The sequence below is a fragment of the Triturus cristatus genome, chromosome 12, assembly GCF_964204655.1.
Source record: "Triturus cristatus chromosome 12, aTriCri1.1, whole genome shotgun sequence".
Classification (NCBI taxonomy): domain Eukaryota; kingdom Metazoa; phylum Chordata; class Amphibia; order Caudata; family Salamandridae; genus Triturus; species Triturus cristatus.
In genome coordinates, this window is record NC_140595.1 from 103,726,544 (window position 1) to 103,744,892 (window position 18,349).

The following is an 18,349-nucleotide window of genomic DNA, read 5'->3' on the forward strand; positions in this document are numbered from 1 at the left end:
ATTATGTGGAAGGGATCACTACATTATGTGGCAAGAGAAAGCAAATTATGTTGCATGATGTAGCACATTTTGAAGCTGTAATACTTCAATATTTTGTACTTTTACACTAAAGGATCCAAGGTCAAAACATAAATACAGCTATTAGCAACTGAAAGATGGTCTCCCTCTGTGTGACAAAGGGTCTGCTACTGAGCAGGGACCCTTGCTATGGCGTTCTCAGCAACTTTTATCTGTTTGAGCTAGAGACAATTTTTTTTCGATTAAAATCTGCAATTTATGCAGGAGATGAGAAAGTGTGTGAAAAGTGCAGCAAATAAATACCTACGCGGAAAACACCACAGTCGCAGAATCGCATTACTCCAGTGGCCCTGGTTACTTGAAAAACGAAACTACAGAATTGCACCTGGAAAAGGAAAATAGGTTATTGTACAAATCAAACCTATGAAGTGTGATAGGATCTGCACCATTGACGTCGACTTCTAAGGGTTCTCGCATGTCCAGCACGAGATCAGTATTTTGCAATGGAAAGTGAAGAAGGACTTCTAAATAGGGCCTTGCAGAGACCCGTTTCAATGCCTGCTTTATTGCTACTGATTAGCACTGCCCCTGCCCTCCTCCCATTCAAGGGAAACCTTAAATATTGAATCGGCGCTCGTGCCTTTAAACATAGAGGGCGGTTAAAACAAAAGGTAAAATAACATTCGATCTCTCCTCCGTGAGGGTTCATGTGTGGCCCGGTGCAGTGATTCACCCAGGAGAAGAAAGGAAGGACAAAGTCTGTCTTCACGCCGGGCTTGGCCATATATGAACCGACCCAACAGAGAGGAGAGGTGACAAGACCAACCTGGCCTCTGCTTGTGGCGTCTGGTGAGGTCACTCAACCATCCCGCCCTGGTGGGTAGGGGAATGACACATACCCCTGTCAGTTCATGTCCCCCAGGAGAACCCAGGACAACAACCTAGTGCCCTTGTGACCTCAGCAAGAGAGATTGCTTTAGAGAGGTTTGCAGCCGATGCACTAACCGGTGGAACTATCTCGCCATCTCCCAACCCCGTCATGTCGATAGTACTACGGATAACAGAAAACAAAATCTTTATAACTCCTGATTGATTGATTGATTGATTGATTGGACCCCCGCGTGCTGGCTGGTGGCATTGTGTGACTTTGCATAGGCATCGTACCGCCCAGGACATGATGAAAAGGATCGCATATCAAAGAAAAATGGGGAGTCACGAGAAAGATGATGCGTCACTCAGCTTCCAACGTTTTAGGAACCAATATCATTGCAGAGAACTCTTGTGCCTGAACCTCTCTAGTTCCTCTTTTACAGAAAGGGGTGGAGGATACCTGGTTGGATTTATAAAACAACCGTCACCCACCAGTACCACTGGTGGCATGCTTCGTACTTGGGCCCTCACACAATATCCCTAATGTGTTTGGGTAGGCTCAACGCTGTTGACTAGCGAAGCTCTTTTTTGAAGGTACAAAGGGATCTCAGGTTAAAATTGTAAGTTTTTCCTATTCTTCTGGTAGATTGCTATTTTTCAGGCTACCTTTGGCAAGGTTAAAAATGTAAAAAGATGCCCTCAGAGTATAAAATGTACTTCAACATCTAATATCAACATGTTTCAGCCAATAACAGTCGTCTAACAAGGTTGTATTACTTTCTTCAAGACAAAGGTAGAAGATCGCTTTTCTCTTCCTGACACGGTTTGTGTAGGCTAATCATCTGTGACAATTTTACATGCTATACATAATGCATCCATAATCAAAGGAGAGCGAGCTCTGCAGGTTCCATGGGGTCTGGAATTATTCAGGATTGTCCCAAACCCTAAACCAATCTTCGTCACGGGTGGTGTAAAGTTATCACCACTATGATGTGTTGTTGGGTGCTGTCATCATTGGGTTTCACACCTAGGTGCTCAGTTCCCTAGGTGAGTACCTCCATCCTAGGGAAAGTATTGGTGGGATCCATGTGGTGTTGTTCCGAAAATTATTTCCTGTATTTTAGAACAATTTTTTAACTAAGGCGAAGTATACAGCGGTAAGATTAAAAGGAGGCGTTATGACGTTCAAAGGACGTGTAAATTGTCCTTCACATCACAAATTGTTTGTCAAACAGGTTTCAGCCTGTGTTGCCCCTAAGGGTCTAGGCTTTTGTCAGGACCAAAATCAAGTTTCAATGGGTCCCTAACTGTTGTTTTTCTTGTGTTTGTAGACCCATAAGTCTGTCACTCGCGTGTCTTCATTCCAGTTCACTTTGTCGAAAAGCTAAATGGGCTTTCATTGAGCCTCTGCCTTACTTAAGTTTCCTGTTCTGCCTCATGCGAAAAGATGAGACGGGATACCATGGCAACTTGCCAACAGCCAATCCCTGGTGACCTGACCTGGGTCTTCCTCATCCTTCCTGGAGTGGCAGAACAGGAAACATAGGTAGAACTTTTAAAGTTAGAGATCAGCACACTGTCACCAATAATTGTTCTATCTGAGGGTGCGGAAAAGAGTGAAGCAACTGGCGCCAACATGCAAGAGTGGCACCTATATGCAGCCCGGTCACTCCTGGGGTAGTACAAAGACTGCAGAGCCACACTCAATTTTTATTCCAAAAGTGTGCATTATATGCCTGGATGAATTTACACAGTACATATTGCACATCAGCTTTCAGGAAGAAATACTGCTGAAGCCACAATAGCGACATACACTGTTAGAAATATTTGAACTAAGAGAATTGTTTATGCAGTATTTTAGTGCACTCTGGCCTGCTCCTTTATATGTATATGGTTGTTTGCATTGTGTGATCGGGAGTGCTTGAGGATGCATGACTGGTGTATAAGCATGATGTCCATCAAGTGAGCCCTGACATATACGTAGCCTGCTGTGCTTGTATCTATGGCTTTGCATTTGTATGATATTCTCGTTTTTGAGACGGATGGATCGGATTTCCGCAAAGGGTATTTATGTCTCAGTGTTCTTTATTTTCCATGTACTTGCATACAATAAAATGATGTAAAGAAAATGCTGGTTACAGGAGTCATTGCATTAAATGAACGAGTTGGTAAATGACCCTCAGTTGGATAAAATCTGCTGACTATCGTTGGGAAAAAATATTTCATTTTTATTTCCCTGTCTCGGGTCCCCGCTGCCTTCTGGCTGTTGCTTTGCAGCCTTTCAGTATTTGCTCTATAAAATGTGATACTTCAGCCTCGAGGCCACTTTGTATTTGGCACCCAGGGCAGTGTATGAGACAGAGATAGGGGCAAAAGATTTTCAAACTTTTTACGGATAATTTAAAATTTATTTGGAGAATGTGTGATCCAGCCCGAACCCAAGACAAAATTATAAAAGAGAATTGGACTTTGGTGGAAGTCTGTCTACCAGAAAATTATAATGCAAACTGTGGGGCCGATTCCGATCCTGGAAAATTTTTCTCCGTACGAATCGTATCCGGATTTTTTTCCGTCCGAATTGTACAAGTACCGTACAAACTGGCAAGTACGAGTCGCATGGGAAAAAATACATACGAATCGCATTGGGAAAATTCCCCCACACGTCCTCGGGTCGGAAAAACTGTCCGACACGTCCCCAGCCGATTTTACGTACGAAACGGAAAAATGAAGTCCGAGCGCGCAAGTACGATCCATCCCGTCCGTCCGATTGTACAACCGTATGGAAAAAACACAGTACGGAGCGAACCTCAATAGCAACCATGGAGACATGTGCCCGCATAAGTGCCGTCCCCCCCCCAGCCCCCCGTATGTACGCGCTGCCCCCCCAGCCCCCCCGTATGTACACGCTGTCCCCCCCAGTCCCCCCCACGGATGGACGCGCCGTACCCCCAGCCCCCCTCCGTGTATGTCCGGTGCGGACCCCCACCCCCGTAAGTACGGAGCGTACCCCCACCCCCGTATGTACGGTGCGGACCCCCACTCCCCCTATTAAATAGGAGTGAATAAGAGAGACAGAGGGAGGAGATTCAGGAGTATAAAGAGACTGGTAGAAAAGCTGGAATTGGGTAAGTATATCCTGTTCTTACGAGATTTGAGGTAACTAGCTAAAAGTTTACCCGATTTATTGCGACCCCCATAGTAATGAGCGCTGCTCCGAAGTAAGATTGAAGAGGCATTATCGGTAGTAGTTTTGTTGAAATCAAGTTTGGCACGTATGAGGTCTGGCAAAACAGAATTGTTAGAGGAAGTATAGAATTTGTGCTCTAAGGATTTAATATGAGCCAACAAGTCTTTCTGTTTATTAAGGAAGTGCTTCTTTTTTTTGGAAACAAAGTCCATTACAAAGCCACGTGCGGTTGCCTTAAAAGAATCCCAGATAACATGAGGAGCTAAAGAGGGGTCAGAATTGAGTAAAAAGAATTCTGTAGCAAAGGAGAAAAAAAAAGAAGAAAAAAGAGGATCCATGAGAAGGGAGTTATTAAATCGCCAGCGAGAAGATTTGGGATGTGGAGGAAGAAGATCAAGGGTCGTGACAATAGGAGCATGGTCTGAGATAACTATGGGCTCAATAGAAGAAGATAGGAGATTTTGAGAAAGAGATTGAGAAAGGAAGATGTAATCAATCCGAGAAAGAGAGGCATGGGGGGGTGAAAAGAAGGAGTAGTCTAGAGTGTCAGGATGGGAAAGTCTCCATGAGTCAATGAGATGTGACTTAGAAATAGTGTCTAGAAATTGTGTATGTGATTTGTGAGGTGTAAAGCGAGCAGAAGATTTGCAGTCAAGAAACGGATCAACAATCTGATTACAATCACCTCCTAAGATAAACATGGTATCACTGTGCTGAAAACATTTCGAAGTATTTAAAGGCCAAAAATTGCAATCAGGGTGGGTAGGGCCATAGACATTGAATACAGTCAGAGATACAGAGTTGATTAATAACTTAACTAGTACCCATCGGCCTTCAGTATTGGTATTTTGGGAAAGAACTTTACATTTTAGTTTCTGGTGACATAAAATAGCAACACCATTCTTTTTATTAGATGAAGGGGAGAATAAGACCGTTCCCACCCAGCCTCTTTTCAGCTTAAGCGATTCAGCATCAGAAAGATGGGTTTCTTGTAAAAGGACTAAATCAGGATTATAGGAAGCTAGGTGGGAAAGGATTCTCTGTCGCTTAATCGGGTTAACAAAACCTTTCACATTCCATGAAATAACTTTGAAAGTCAAAACAGTAAAATTGTAAGCAAAAAAGAAAAGCCATGAAAGCAAGAAATAAGAAAAGAATGCCAATTGATACATGAGAAAAAAGAACGAGAAAAAAGAGAGTCGAAAGGTACATTAAAAGAAAGAGAAAGGAAAGAGGGGAAAGGGCGAGAGAAAGGAAGTACAAGAAGAGACAGTACATATCCAAATAGGATGACTGAAAGAAACATACCTGAGGGGGGGGAAAAGAAGATGATAATGGGGTTATGGAAGTATTCGACAAGAATGACCTCCCAAGCCAGGAGAACAAACTGCACCAGGACGGAAGATGAATAAGACGAACCGTATGGGATGGAGAGGAATACACCAATCAATCTAGGTGAGGAAAAAGAAAGATGATACAGAAAATTATGTTAAACAAAACAACACAAAGGCAAAAGACACGTGAAAAAGGGAATACAATCCAGCAACTAATTAAGAAGAACCACATCAAGGAAACAGATGCCAATACAAGAACATATCAGTAAAACCTGTAAGAAAAAGGGGAGATTAAATAATCAACCATTAGCAGGGTTGGAGGTGTCCATGCCAGCATTAGTTTGGATAGGAATAAAGTTCTTGAGTTCGGCAGGGTCTTGAAAAGTCCAGGTGTTATTTTGGTGAGTCACTTTGAAGGTACAAGGGTGAAATAAACCATATCTAGCACCAAGAGAGCGTAGAGGAGCCCGAAGAGACAAAAACTCCTTCCTTCTGGCAGCGGTAGCATTAGAAACATCCTGAGAGAGAAATACCCTCTGACCCATCCAGGAAACATGGTGTTTGGATCGAGCTGCGGAAAGGACCAGAAGGAGATCAGTAAATTTCAGAAAGAGGATGATGACACCTCGTGGTTTAGTTGAAGATGAGGAACGAGGGCCAAGTCTATGAGCTCTTTGGATACTTAGAGAAGTAGTAGCAGGAATGTCCAAAAGCTTCAGAAGAAAAGAGGAGAAGAACGCAACAGGGTCATCTCCCTTCAAGGATTCCGGCAGGCCATAAATACGCAAGTTATTCCTCCTATTTCTATTTTCCAAGTCCTCAGTATGCTGTTGGAGGGTGAGAAGAGACTTTTCCAGTGAGGAAATACGCTGAGAGTTAGTGTGAATTTCTGTAACCTGCTGTTCCACGGAGGATACACGAGTTTCCATAGTCGACCATTTTGCCTCAAGAAGCTGCATCTTCGTATTGGTCTCTTCCACAAACGGACGTAAAGCGCTTATCTCCTCCAGCGACATTTCCATAGATATAGAGGATGGTGGCTTATCAGGTGGAGGAGGAGGGGAGTCCTGTTTCAAGCGCTTAGACGAGGAAGTAGAGGGAGAAGTTTTGTTTAAGGCTGACTGTGATGGAGAAGAACGGCTGGAAGCCGCTGCCGCCATTTGATATGTGGGAGAAGAGCAGTCTGCCGCTGAGGAAGAGGTGGTCGTAGGAGAGCTCTTCGAAGGCACAAAGACAAACTTTGGGTTACGTAGTTTGCCCATAGAGACCTGAACGTGCAAATGATGGAATGAATAATAACTAAATCACCGGTGTACTTCGTATGCAGAATACAAAGATTCCAAGATGCTTAGTAAGGAAACGAAGAGGCCAGCAGGAGCAGTAAAAGACAACTGTAAAAACCGTGGGAATCCAGGAATCAAAGGCAGTTCCAACCAATCATTAAAATCTTCCTCTAATAGTGGCAGGGAGACCATACGTCAGCGCGGAGCTCTTATGCGCCAAATCTTAGTTATATATTGCTGACGAAGTCCAGACACTAGTGCTCAAAAAAGCTTGTAAAGGATAATTCAATTACTGCCATATAAAGATATATCCCTTTGACACAACCACAGAGGAAGCATAATCACAATAAACGTAGTAGGCATGGAGTGAACTTCGCTCTGCAGGACACACCAAAAAGTACAAAGCCCTTAGGAAGGAAAAAGAAAATAAAAACTGAATAATTCCTCAAAAAGAGCACATTAGGAGCAACGTCTTGTGTGGAATACATGAAAATAGTGATTTCTCATGAAGCAGCAGTAATGAGCAGAAGGGAAGTATTCCACTAATATGGCCAACATGAGGTAACTGCTCCTCCAGAACATAGACAAGGAGACAAAGTAGTGCTGGTGTTGAAATGGAGGAAAGCTGAAAGTGTGGTAAGGCAGGAGCATTGGAGGTATGAGGAAGAAGCCATCAAGCGTTATCAATATCCCATGTTCTGAGGGGACATGCGCCCATTTCAGCCTCGCGCGCGCGTCGCGCCGATCTTAAAATGGCGGTCGTGCTGAGGCACTTACATGATGCGACGAAAACAGGGTATAACTGTGTGTGCGACAAGCCTGGTGGTCACATCATCAGCACGGCATATTCCGCTCGCTGGAACCGAAGGAAGTCTGGTGAAACGGCAGCAAAATAGCAAGATAGGAAGAAAAATCCGCCATGGCGCAGCGGAGCTCCGAGCTCAGGCGGCCATCTTACTCGGCGTCCAAGCCACGGCCCCCTACACATTTTGTATTAAATGAAATAAAAAGTAATTTCCAAACAAATAAATATTTTTCATTAAAAATTATTTAGAAACAAAAAAATGAATTACATAAATGTACTTGTTTTATTTCCTACCCTATAACACCACACAAATCACAACACACATCAACATTTAAAAAAATATGTACTCCCTCAACTAACAGAATTAATTACGAATTAAAGAAATATTATTAATTAAAACACAAATGAAAACGTATAAAAATTATTTAACTTCCCACACGTAACTCCTATAATCCTCACAACCCACAGCTACAATTAAACTGTAAAGAAATGAATTACACAATTTAAAACCTATTTTCAATTAAAGAAACTAACAGTATTTAACAACTAGTTATAAAGTAACATTTATTTACTTTCCACACTGTACCCCTATTACAATAAAACCCACACACAAAAAATAGACAAATACAATAATTAAACGTAAATTAATCAATTAATATTAATGATCAACCGATTTTTAATTAATTAAACAAAACTTGCTTCCCACCCTTTACCCCACAAACCCCACACCCACACCTAAAATTGATTACAGAAATTCCATTTTAATTTTTAATTAATTAATCAATATTAATTAACAAATAATTATTAATAATTAAACATAAATTACATCCCACCCTTTACCCTTATAAACCCCACAACCCACACCTAAAAAAAATAACACTATTCGCATAATTATTTATCAATGAATTAGTTAATTTAAATTAACAACTTATTAATTAATTAAACGTAAATTACTTCCCACCCTATACTCCTATAAACCAAGCAACCCGCACCTAAAATTAATAAGACAATTTGCATAATCAATTTTCAATAAAATAATTAATATAAATTAACAACTAATTATTAATTAATCAAACATAAATTACATTCCACCCTTTACCCCTATAAACCCCACAACCTGCCCCTAAAACAAATCACACAATCACCATAATTATCAATTAATTAATAGTATTTAACAACCAAATAATATTTAACTATAAATAAATTACTTCCCACAATTAACGCTATAAAATCTAAATTAAATAAATGAAAAATTAATGATTCATTTATTATAATTAAATTACTTCCCACCCTATTCCCCTATAAACCCACAACCAGCTACGGAGCAAGAAATGCAGAATGTAATTAAAATAAAATTCATAACTACTACAAATTTAAACATATTAATAAACATAAACAATACTTGTACACAAAACATACATTACATACATTTAAAATATAAACTAAAATACATAAAACTTCTTAAAAAATCAATATTTAAACATCTATATTTTTTAAAACAATATTAATGACCTATATTTTTTAAAACTATATTTCTTACCTTAAATTTGATATTATTGACCACAATATTCTTGCTGTCGATATTTCTGAATCACAATATTTACAAATCGATTTTTGTGTAAGTCGACATTCCCAACTCAATATTCTGTCTCAGCACCCTTGTTAGTATTTAATTATGATCTAATAATATAAAATGTACAATATTTTATGTATATTACTTTTAAGAATGGAAAACCTTCAGAATAAAGTGTTATGTGATAGGAAAAGAACGAGTTGGTAAATGAGCCTCAGTTGGATAAAATCTGATGACTCATTCGGAAAACAAATATTTCATTTTTATTTCACTGGCTTGGCTCCCGCCGCCTTTTGGCTGTTGTTTCAGAACCTTTCGGTATTTGCTCTATAAAATGTGATACTTCAGCCTGGAGGGCATCATTGCTTTTATGTACAATGAAACATTGTAATAATATGAGTGTTTGACTGTAATTAGGAATTTGCTAACTTTTCCATCTGCTGAGAAAAGGATTTAGCAAGTATGCAATATTATTTCTTCATTTTGTTTTTCAAATTAGTGGTACCTTTAAAAGTTACTTTCCATAGATTTCATAACTGGTACTTATGTAAACTATTGTCTTTATTTGTGGCAAGTTGGTATATAAATAGTTAGGAATTCCGTCATTGTTGTGTCTATTACCTTTCAGTTTCTGCCATGGTGGTTTACTGTATAGTCTTCATTTGTTTTTCAGATAAGAAAGCCTTTTACATCATTTCAACATTCGAGTATGTACCTCAGATCTATGAGCTTGTGGCACGCACTTCTCTGGGGAGAAACAGGTAAGAATTTCAGCTGACACCTTAATACGCGAACAGTGAAGCAACAGGACTCTTCCTAAGGTCCATATTTTGTAGAGGCTCCAAAGTACCCTGATGAATATAGTCAGTGATTCCTCATACCGGCTGGAACAGCTTGCATATATAACTGTTTTGTACAGGGATAGCCAGAAGGAGAAGTCTAAAAAAAGTTCTGATCTCTGAGACTGTTGCGCTTCTCCAGACAACCTGTGTAGAGTCCTCAATGCCACTCTTCTAAGGATAATGTGAAATGACTGGTCCAGTTCTAATGTTACCAGCAGTCATTTCCGCAGTATTTAGATCTTGTCTGAACAGTTTGAGGAATAACCATCAGAGGTTCTGCTGTGGTTCCCTTATATCACTTGATACATTTGTAATGCTTTCGAGAGAAAATAAATAGTTATTAGCATGTATCCTTCACAAAGCTTTGCCAACATTTTTGACGCAACCCAGTTGGTTTGTTCTAGGAGCGCTGGTCATCAATCACTTTAAAAAGAAAATTCTACTTTTCTTATTTTTGTGGCCTTTTTGTGACTATCCTTTTCCTTTAATTTTATTTGTATATCCGTCTTGCATCCTATGGTGACATATTTTACTTTTGAAGCTGGTTTTTGCCATATGTATTACCGTTAGAACCTAGGTTTTCTGGAGACCACAATTCTTTGAAGGCCTTAAAGTGCCTAAAATACCTCAGGACACTACACTGATTATACAGTTAGTGATTCACGCTAACTGTTATGGCGAATTGTACATTGATGCATAGTAATTTGAGATATCATAACAATGATGAGGGTTACAGCAGATTAGCATCAGCCATAGCCTGCACTTTGGTCTCACAGACTAACCATTTATTCAAAACATTAATAAGGATAGAAGAGGGGAGCCAAGCAGACACAGAACCCCTATCGTGTTTCAGAACCCACAGTGGAAGAGCAGGTTGGAGTTTTATGATGAGGATGAGTAATATGACCAACTCATCTTAGTGGCATCCCAAGGAGATGAGGATGTATGGAAGGACTTAGACACCAACTCTCCTGAGCACAGGTCTGTCTCCATCCATTCTCTGCCAGCCCAACTGGATGACTTTTTTCTGTACGATGCTGTCATTAAAAGGAGAGTAGACACTTAAAAGTACAGCTAGAAAAAGACAGGCCCTGGAGTGTTTCCTCCCAGAAATACTGATATCACTGAAGAAAGATCAGTTTCTGCCCCTGCTACCTTGAATCATGAACCAGAGGAAATAAGCATTTAACAAGTCAGCTTCCTCTGAAGTAGTAAGAACAAGGGTAGAGAAGAAATATAAACCCTCTAGAAAGACTTACTAGACAACAAGCAATGAGCTTGCAGACTGCACTGCGAGGAAAAGGGCTAATGCTACAGCATCCAAAGTACCAGTCCCAGAGAAGAAAAATAAGCTGTTTGAGATGGAAGGAAGAAAGATGAGGCATTCAGAAGCCACACAGTGACGCACCACACATTCTAGTGCTATTAACTGTAGAAGGAAAAGATAGAACTGATGCAACATGTCCAAAAACAATACAAATGCAATACAAGCAGGAAAGACCATCTTAAATTCCAGCCTCAAGTCAGCCCTTGAAGCTGCTAAAGCAATCAGCAGACCGATGTGCATGGACACTACACTAAGAATACGTGCCTTACTAATAGTATCCAGCTTTAAACAAGAAGTCCACATTTCTTTGATAATTATGTCTTTTACAGGGGAAAGCCGCACGGAGCTGCAGTTGATGACTCTCTCCAGCAGATACAAAAATACAATCATATGGAAAAGGCAGTAGGGCCCCTACAATTCAGGGGGTCTTACAGTAGGAGCACTCCTCCTACCAGGAGAGCAATTGAAAGAGGGAATTTGCAGACCATTCTACAACCAACACAGTGCTCCCAAGGGGTGAGTGTGTAGAGACCTAGTACTGCATGGCCATACCCATTGGCGTGGAGTCACTTCTTTTGAGTCACGGCCTTTGGTGATGGCAGACCATAAGTGGATCAGCCACAGACAGCAAGTGACTCGCAAAGAGAAGCCCTCAGCATCAAACACATTTAGGAAGTAGACTGGGAGGTTTGCTCCTGGAATTGAGGAACATCACCTATCACAAATGGGTGCGAACGTCTTAAAACACAGTTACTGCCTAGAGTTAGGAATGATAACATCAGATGTCAAGCCAAACAGGAGAGCTTGCAAAGGAGAGGAAATGACACTGTTAAAAACAGGAAATACACAACCTCATACAGAAGGACGCAGTAGGGCAGGTGCCAAAAGAGTAACAAACCTAATGACTGTACTCTCTCTGCTTCCTCATCCCCAAACAAAATTTAATATTGAGACCCATCATAGACCTGAGATTACAGAAGACATTAATCAGACACAAAATCTCAAGACATATTCACTGTAGAAAGCCATCCCATTGCTAAAAGAAGAGGATTACATAGCAACTGTAGACCTCAAGGGGCACATACTTGCACACCCTGATGAACTTCAAGCACAAAAAATCCCTCACGTTTTTGGTACACAATTCACATTACTAATTCAGAGTTTTACCCTTTAGGATAAAGTCAGCACCGAGTGTGTTTGCAAAATGTCTTGCAGAAGTAGCAGCTCACTTGAGAAAGCAGGAGATACAAGCGTACCCCTACCGATTCAATTGGATGGTAAAAGGCAAACTCGCAAGACCTTCAGAACAGTATACAAATAATGATGGAAGTAGTAGACATACTGAGTTTTTAAGCGAACAATGAGAAGTCTTCACCACTCCCTATGACTAAAATGGATAGCTGGGGCAGATTCAGTTGCGATAAAGGCATGCCTAGTTCAAAAGAGCGTGCAGTCATTGACATAGCAGGTTTGCCACTGCAGGAAGAGACCATCTGAGAGTGAAAACCTGAAATTGCTGAGAATGATGGCTTCAAGCATTAAATGAATCCCACCTGCCAGACTCCATAGGACACTCAACCAAGAAAGGCTGCTGAGCCAATGGTTACAATCAGTGGGGGACTGGGAGGATCTTGTGCAAAAGTAAATATAGTAATGGATAGCAGAAAACATCACAAGAGGCAGGCCACTCAAAATACCCACTTCTCTAGGTCACCATCACAACAGTCTCATCCTACACTGGGTGGGTGCATGCAGGAGAATCAACAGATCAGGGGCTAATGGAACCCACAGAAAGCTGAAAAACTCATACAAATATTAGAACTCACAACAGACTTCTTTGACTTGAAGGCCTTTCACAAACATATCAGAGAGATAGTAGTACAGATCCAAACAGACAACCCAACACAAATATTCTTCGTGGACAAACAGGGGAGGGTGGGTGGTTGGGGGGGGGGGTGTCAGGAAGGCCTTCCATGATGTGTGCTATGCAAACTAGCACAGGAGATCTGAATATGGACACTCCAAAAAAAAGATATCACTGACAGCGATACACATGCTGGGGTAGAAAACCATGGACGCAGACAGATGAGGCAGACAGAAGGTATCTCGCAGGAGTGGGAACTAGATCAGGGAGCGGTACAAAGAATCTTAAAAAAATGGGGGGCGCTACACATAGACCAGTTACCTACAAAAATAGAAAATGCCAAGACTTTGCATTGTGTCCAAGTACCCACATGAAATCTAGCTTATGCTTCAATTAAGGTATGCCTAAGAGCGATAGAAGCATATGCACCGGTGAATTGCACGCTTACATGTAACGTCATAAAGGAATGGTACTTCCCACCGTCAAAGATGGGGCAACAAATAAGGACAGGTATGGACCCAGTAATTCTTTGGCGGAATAGTTTCAAAACTATTTTACAGATAAGTACATATATCTTTTCATAATCTCATGTTATCCACCCTTGATCAGTAAAGCTGTCCAATTGCTCTCCAAATAGATGTACCTGAAATGTATTGTTTTTTGTTGCTACTTCTTTTCTGGATGAGGTCATTTCTTTCTCTAATTTGTTTTGCTTTTGTCACTCCTCTTGAATTTTGTTGGATTTTGCAGCTTAGAGAGTAATGTGAAAGGGCCATTTTATATTGCACTCTCTTGCTTAACTGTTAATACAAATATGAATTTAATGGAACAAATAAAAAGTACCATTTGCGTATAGGATAGAATTAGTGGTTCTATTAATCTGGATTTAAGAGTTTTTAATTCATGTTTCAAACTTTTCAAGCATTTTTGGACAAACTTTGTGTATTGTTGGCCGCCTTCTGGTATGCAGACAATAAGGGGCCGATTCCAATCCTGGAAAAAGGCTGTACGAATCGTTGTACGGAAGCGTTTTCTCCGTACGACTCGTACCCGGTAAACTTTCCTTACAACCTAGGAAGTACGATTCGTACAGAAAACCTCTTTCCGTACGAATCGTACAAAAGTCCGTACGGGTAAAAAAAAACTACGATTCCGATCTGGAACAGCCTGTACGCGACGTCCGGACGTATTTAAGCAGCTGTCTCCGGCCACGCATGTACGATTCGTCCCTACGGCTCTTTTGTTACGGGAGTCAAAAACAGCCGTAAAAGCAGAGTCCTACAAACGGAGCCCCGGTACGCGACGTACACGCCATGAACCCCATCGTACGTGTCATCCCGGTCCTCTTAGCCTACGACCTGGTGCACCGAAACCGACGCACACGCAGCAGAAGGTGAGAACAACACCCAGGGGCTGGGGGGGGTGTGAGGGGCAGGAAATATACCCCATACCCAAAGCCAAACCTATAATATGGAGCCCATACATTACCACCAGGGTCTGGTCACTTGGGGGGGCGTGTCCAGCAACCCCTGCATACCGCAACAACGGAAGTGTACGTGTACGGTGCGTTGCACACGTACCCGTATGGCACCAGTACAATAGTGATACAGGGCGTATACACGCATTGAATGCGGGGGTACGGTGCGTTTCACACGTACAGGTACGGCACCAGTACAATAGTGATAAGGGGCATACACATGCAATGAATGCGGGGGTACAGTGCGTTTCACACGTACTGGTACAGCACCAGTCCAAAAGTGATATGGGGCGTACACACGCAATGAATGCGGGGGTACGGTGCGTTTCACACGTACAGGTACGGCACCAGTACAATAGTGATACGGGGCGTACATACGCAATGAATGCGGGGGTATGGTGCGTTTCACACGTACCCGTACAGCAGCTTTACAATAGTGATACGGGGCGTACACACGCAATGAATGCGGGTGTACGGTGCGTTTCACACGTACCCATACGGCAGCAGTACATTTGGGATACGAGGTGTGCACATGCAATGAATGCGGGGGTACGGTGCGTTTCACACGTACCCGTACGGCACCAGTACATTTGGGATATGAGGCGTACACACGCCACAAATGTGGGGTTACGGTCTGGCCCTGCATGTTTCCTTCATATTGGTGTGTGTGTAGGTCCAGGCCAGCAGTGTACGGCTCCAAGGGGGTGGGTGTGTGATTGCAGAGGATTCCCAGCAGTGGCCAGCCATATGGGGGTGGCTGTAGATCAATACCAGCAGTGTCCAGACATGTAGGGGTGGCTGTAGAGGACTCCCAGCAGTGGTCAGCCATATAGGGGTGGCTGTAGATGAATACCCGTAGTCACCAGCCATATGGGGGTGGCTGCAGATGAATACCAGCAGTGGACAAAACATATAGGGGTGGGTGCAGATGAATACCAGCAGTGTCCAGACATATGGGGGTGGGTGCAGAGGACTCCCAGCAGTGGACAGAGACATGGGGGTGGGTGCATATGACTACCAGCAGTGGCCTGCAATATGAGGGTTGGGTGCAGAGGACTCCCAGCAGTGGACAGAGACATGGGGGTGGGTGCAAAGGACTCCCAGCAGTGGACAGAGACATGGGGGTGGGTGCAGAGGACTCCCAGCAGTGGACAGAGACATGGGGTGGGTGCATATGACTACCAGCAGTGGCCTGCAATATGAGGGGTGGGTGCAGAGGACTCCCAGCAGTGGACAGAGACATGGGGGTGGGTGCAAAGGACTCCCAGCAGTGGACAGAGACATGGGGGTGGGTGCAGAGGACTCCCAGCAGTGGACAGAGACATGGGGGTGGGTGCATATGACTACCAGCAGTGGCCTGCAATATATGGGGTGGGTGCAGAGGACTCCCAGCAGTAGACAGAGACATGGGGGTGGGTGCAGAGGACTCCCAGCAGTGGACAGAGACATGGGGGTGGGTGCAGAGGACTCCCAGAAGTGGACAGAGACATGGGGGTGGGTGAATATGACTACCAGCAGTGGCCTGCAATATGAGGGGTGGGTGCAGAGGACTCCCAGCAGTGGACAGAGACATGGTGGTGGGTGCAGAGGACTCCCAGCAGTGGACAGAGACATGGGGGTGGGTGCATATGACTACCAGCAGTGGCCTGCAATATGAGGGTTGGGTGCAGAGGACTCCCAGCAGTGGACAGAGACATGTGGGTGGGTGCAGAGGACTCCCAGCAGTGGACAGAGACATGGGGGTGGGTGCAGAGGACTCCCAGCAGTGGATAGAGACATGGGGGTGGGTGCATATGACTACCAGCAGTGGCCTGCAATATGAGGGGTGGGTGTAGAGGACTCCCAGCAGTGAACAGAGACATGGGGTGGGTGCAGAGGACTCCCAGCAGTGGACAGAGATATGGGGGGTGTACCTCATTATCAAATTACCACACCTACATGGTGGTATGGACGCATCCCTAACTTTGGACTATGATGATAGTGCTATGACAACACATCACTGACAGCAGTGTCCCACTCCCAGGAGGATGGATGTCTTTCACCCACTGCATGACACACCACATGTGGGTGTGAGGACAAATAACACATGCATACCCACCCATGGCGGATGCAGCACAATACACACCCTGATACCATGCCACAAGACTGTATAGTCATGTAACTGCCTACAAAACTAAGATAGCCAAAGGGAACACACACTGTCACGCACATCCCATGAGTGATAGGAATGTCCAGGTGCTGGTCCAGTCACCAAGATGTTGTCTCTCATGGAAGGAATAGTGTGGAATTCCCCTAGATACAATGCCCACAATTGTGAGTCAGGTGCCCAAATACCCTGCATAACAAGTACCATTTGTGTGGTAGGCCGTGATTACACACATGCATAGTGCTGAAAAGGGTGAATTTGTCCCTGAAGGCCTTTCTACATACTCAAAACACAAGTACAGTGACTAGCAAGGATGGCACAGACGATTCAGCAGGAGACATCGGTGAGCAGGCATGGCCATTGTTGAAGGGATCCGTCACCAACAAAGGAAATGTTGACACAGGTCAGCACAACAATTGTGCAACTGTTTGCAGGGAAGATGTCAGGTGCCACAGAGGAAGGAACACTCCTTGGGACAATGTCTCAAAACAAAATGAACACACACTACCAATGATTCTTTGCAGAGACATTGTGATGGCACACAGATACCATGGTCCACCTCATGACCATCATACAAAAACATTTCTCAGAACCCTAACACATTACCAGAACACCAACTCCAGGAGCCTCATCACCAACATCACGTACCTGAAATGCAATAGTGTTGAAAGTAAAACAAGAGGCTTTAGTCAGTACAAAAAAAACAATTCAACAAACAGACTATTTACACAGGCCAATGGTCAGTCCATATGTAAAGTCCAAGAGGGGACGTAGGGGACCGCGTCTACCCCTAGCTTGCCTGCACAAATGAACCTCCAGGTTTGTCGAACGGTGGTGGGGCATCATCGGGGGCAGTACCAGGCACCGCAGGGACAGGAGGGGGAAGGGTATGTGTGGTGGGTACAGGGGTGGACGTCTTCACCACAGGGGGTGGGTCAGCACCGAAGGTGGAGGCGAGCTCGGCGTTGCACACCGCTGCAAGTACGTCCAGCACAACCCTTGCACCTGAGGATTCCCCAGGGTCAAGGGAGGGTGTGGTGGGCGAGGGATGGGGTGCAGCGCTCTTGGGGGAGGGGGTCGACGTGGTGGGGGACTCAACTCCCGTGCCCGGGGACTTCCTCGCCTGCTTGTGGGGTGGTGGCTCAGCGGGGCGAGGTCCAGCTCAGCCAGAAAGAGCTGCTTGGGTGAGCATTTGGCAGAGGAGCCAAGGGGAGTGGTTTTGGAGGGACAGGGTTGTGAGGACTGCGGACTGTGACTGTGGCTGCGTGTATGTCGTCTGTCCTCAGACCCTGTGGGTGTGCCTACATCCCCCTAAGTGTGCGTGCCAGGAGGTGTGCGCTTCGCCTTACTTGGGGGTGTGCTGCCTGTGTCTGGTGGGGTGCGTGCCCGTGACTGTCTGGGTGTGCGTTGGACAGGTATGTGAGAGGGAAGTGTGGATGGGTCCGGGGTAGGGGGGGGATGGAGCGCTTCAGGAGAGTAACTGCTGCCGTCAGGGAAGAGTCCATGGACCGCAGAATCTTGCGTTGGTCACACATCGTTGCTGACATGCCCGCCATGAATGAAACCATCTGTGTGAGCAGTGTAGTGTGGCCATGGAGGACAGTCAGGACCGATGCCTGCCCA

At 43.9% G+C, this 18,349-nt stretch overlaps 1 protein-coding gene across 1 annotated transcript in view; it reads left to right on the top strand.

Moving 5' to 3' along the window:
* Positions 1–18,349, top strand: part of LOC146772750 (rho guanine nucleotide exchange factor 11-like) — a 222,653-nt gene that overhangs the window by 114,962 nt on the left and 89,342 nt on the right. The window contains 1 exon segment of the mRNA XM_085637028.1: positions 9,744–9,831. Coding sequence (XP_085493154.1) covers positions 9,744–9,831 — 88 coding nt within the window.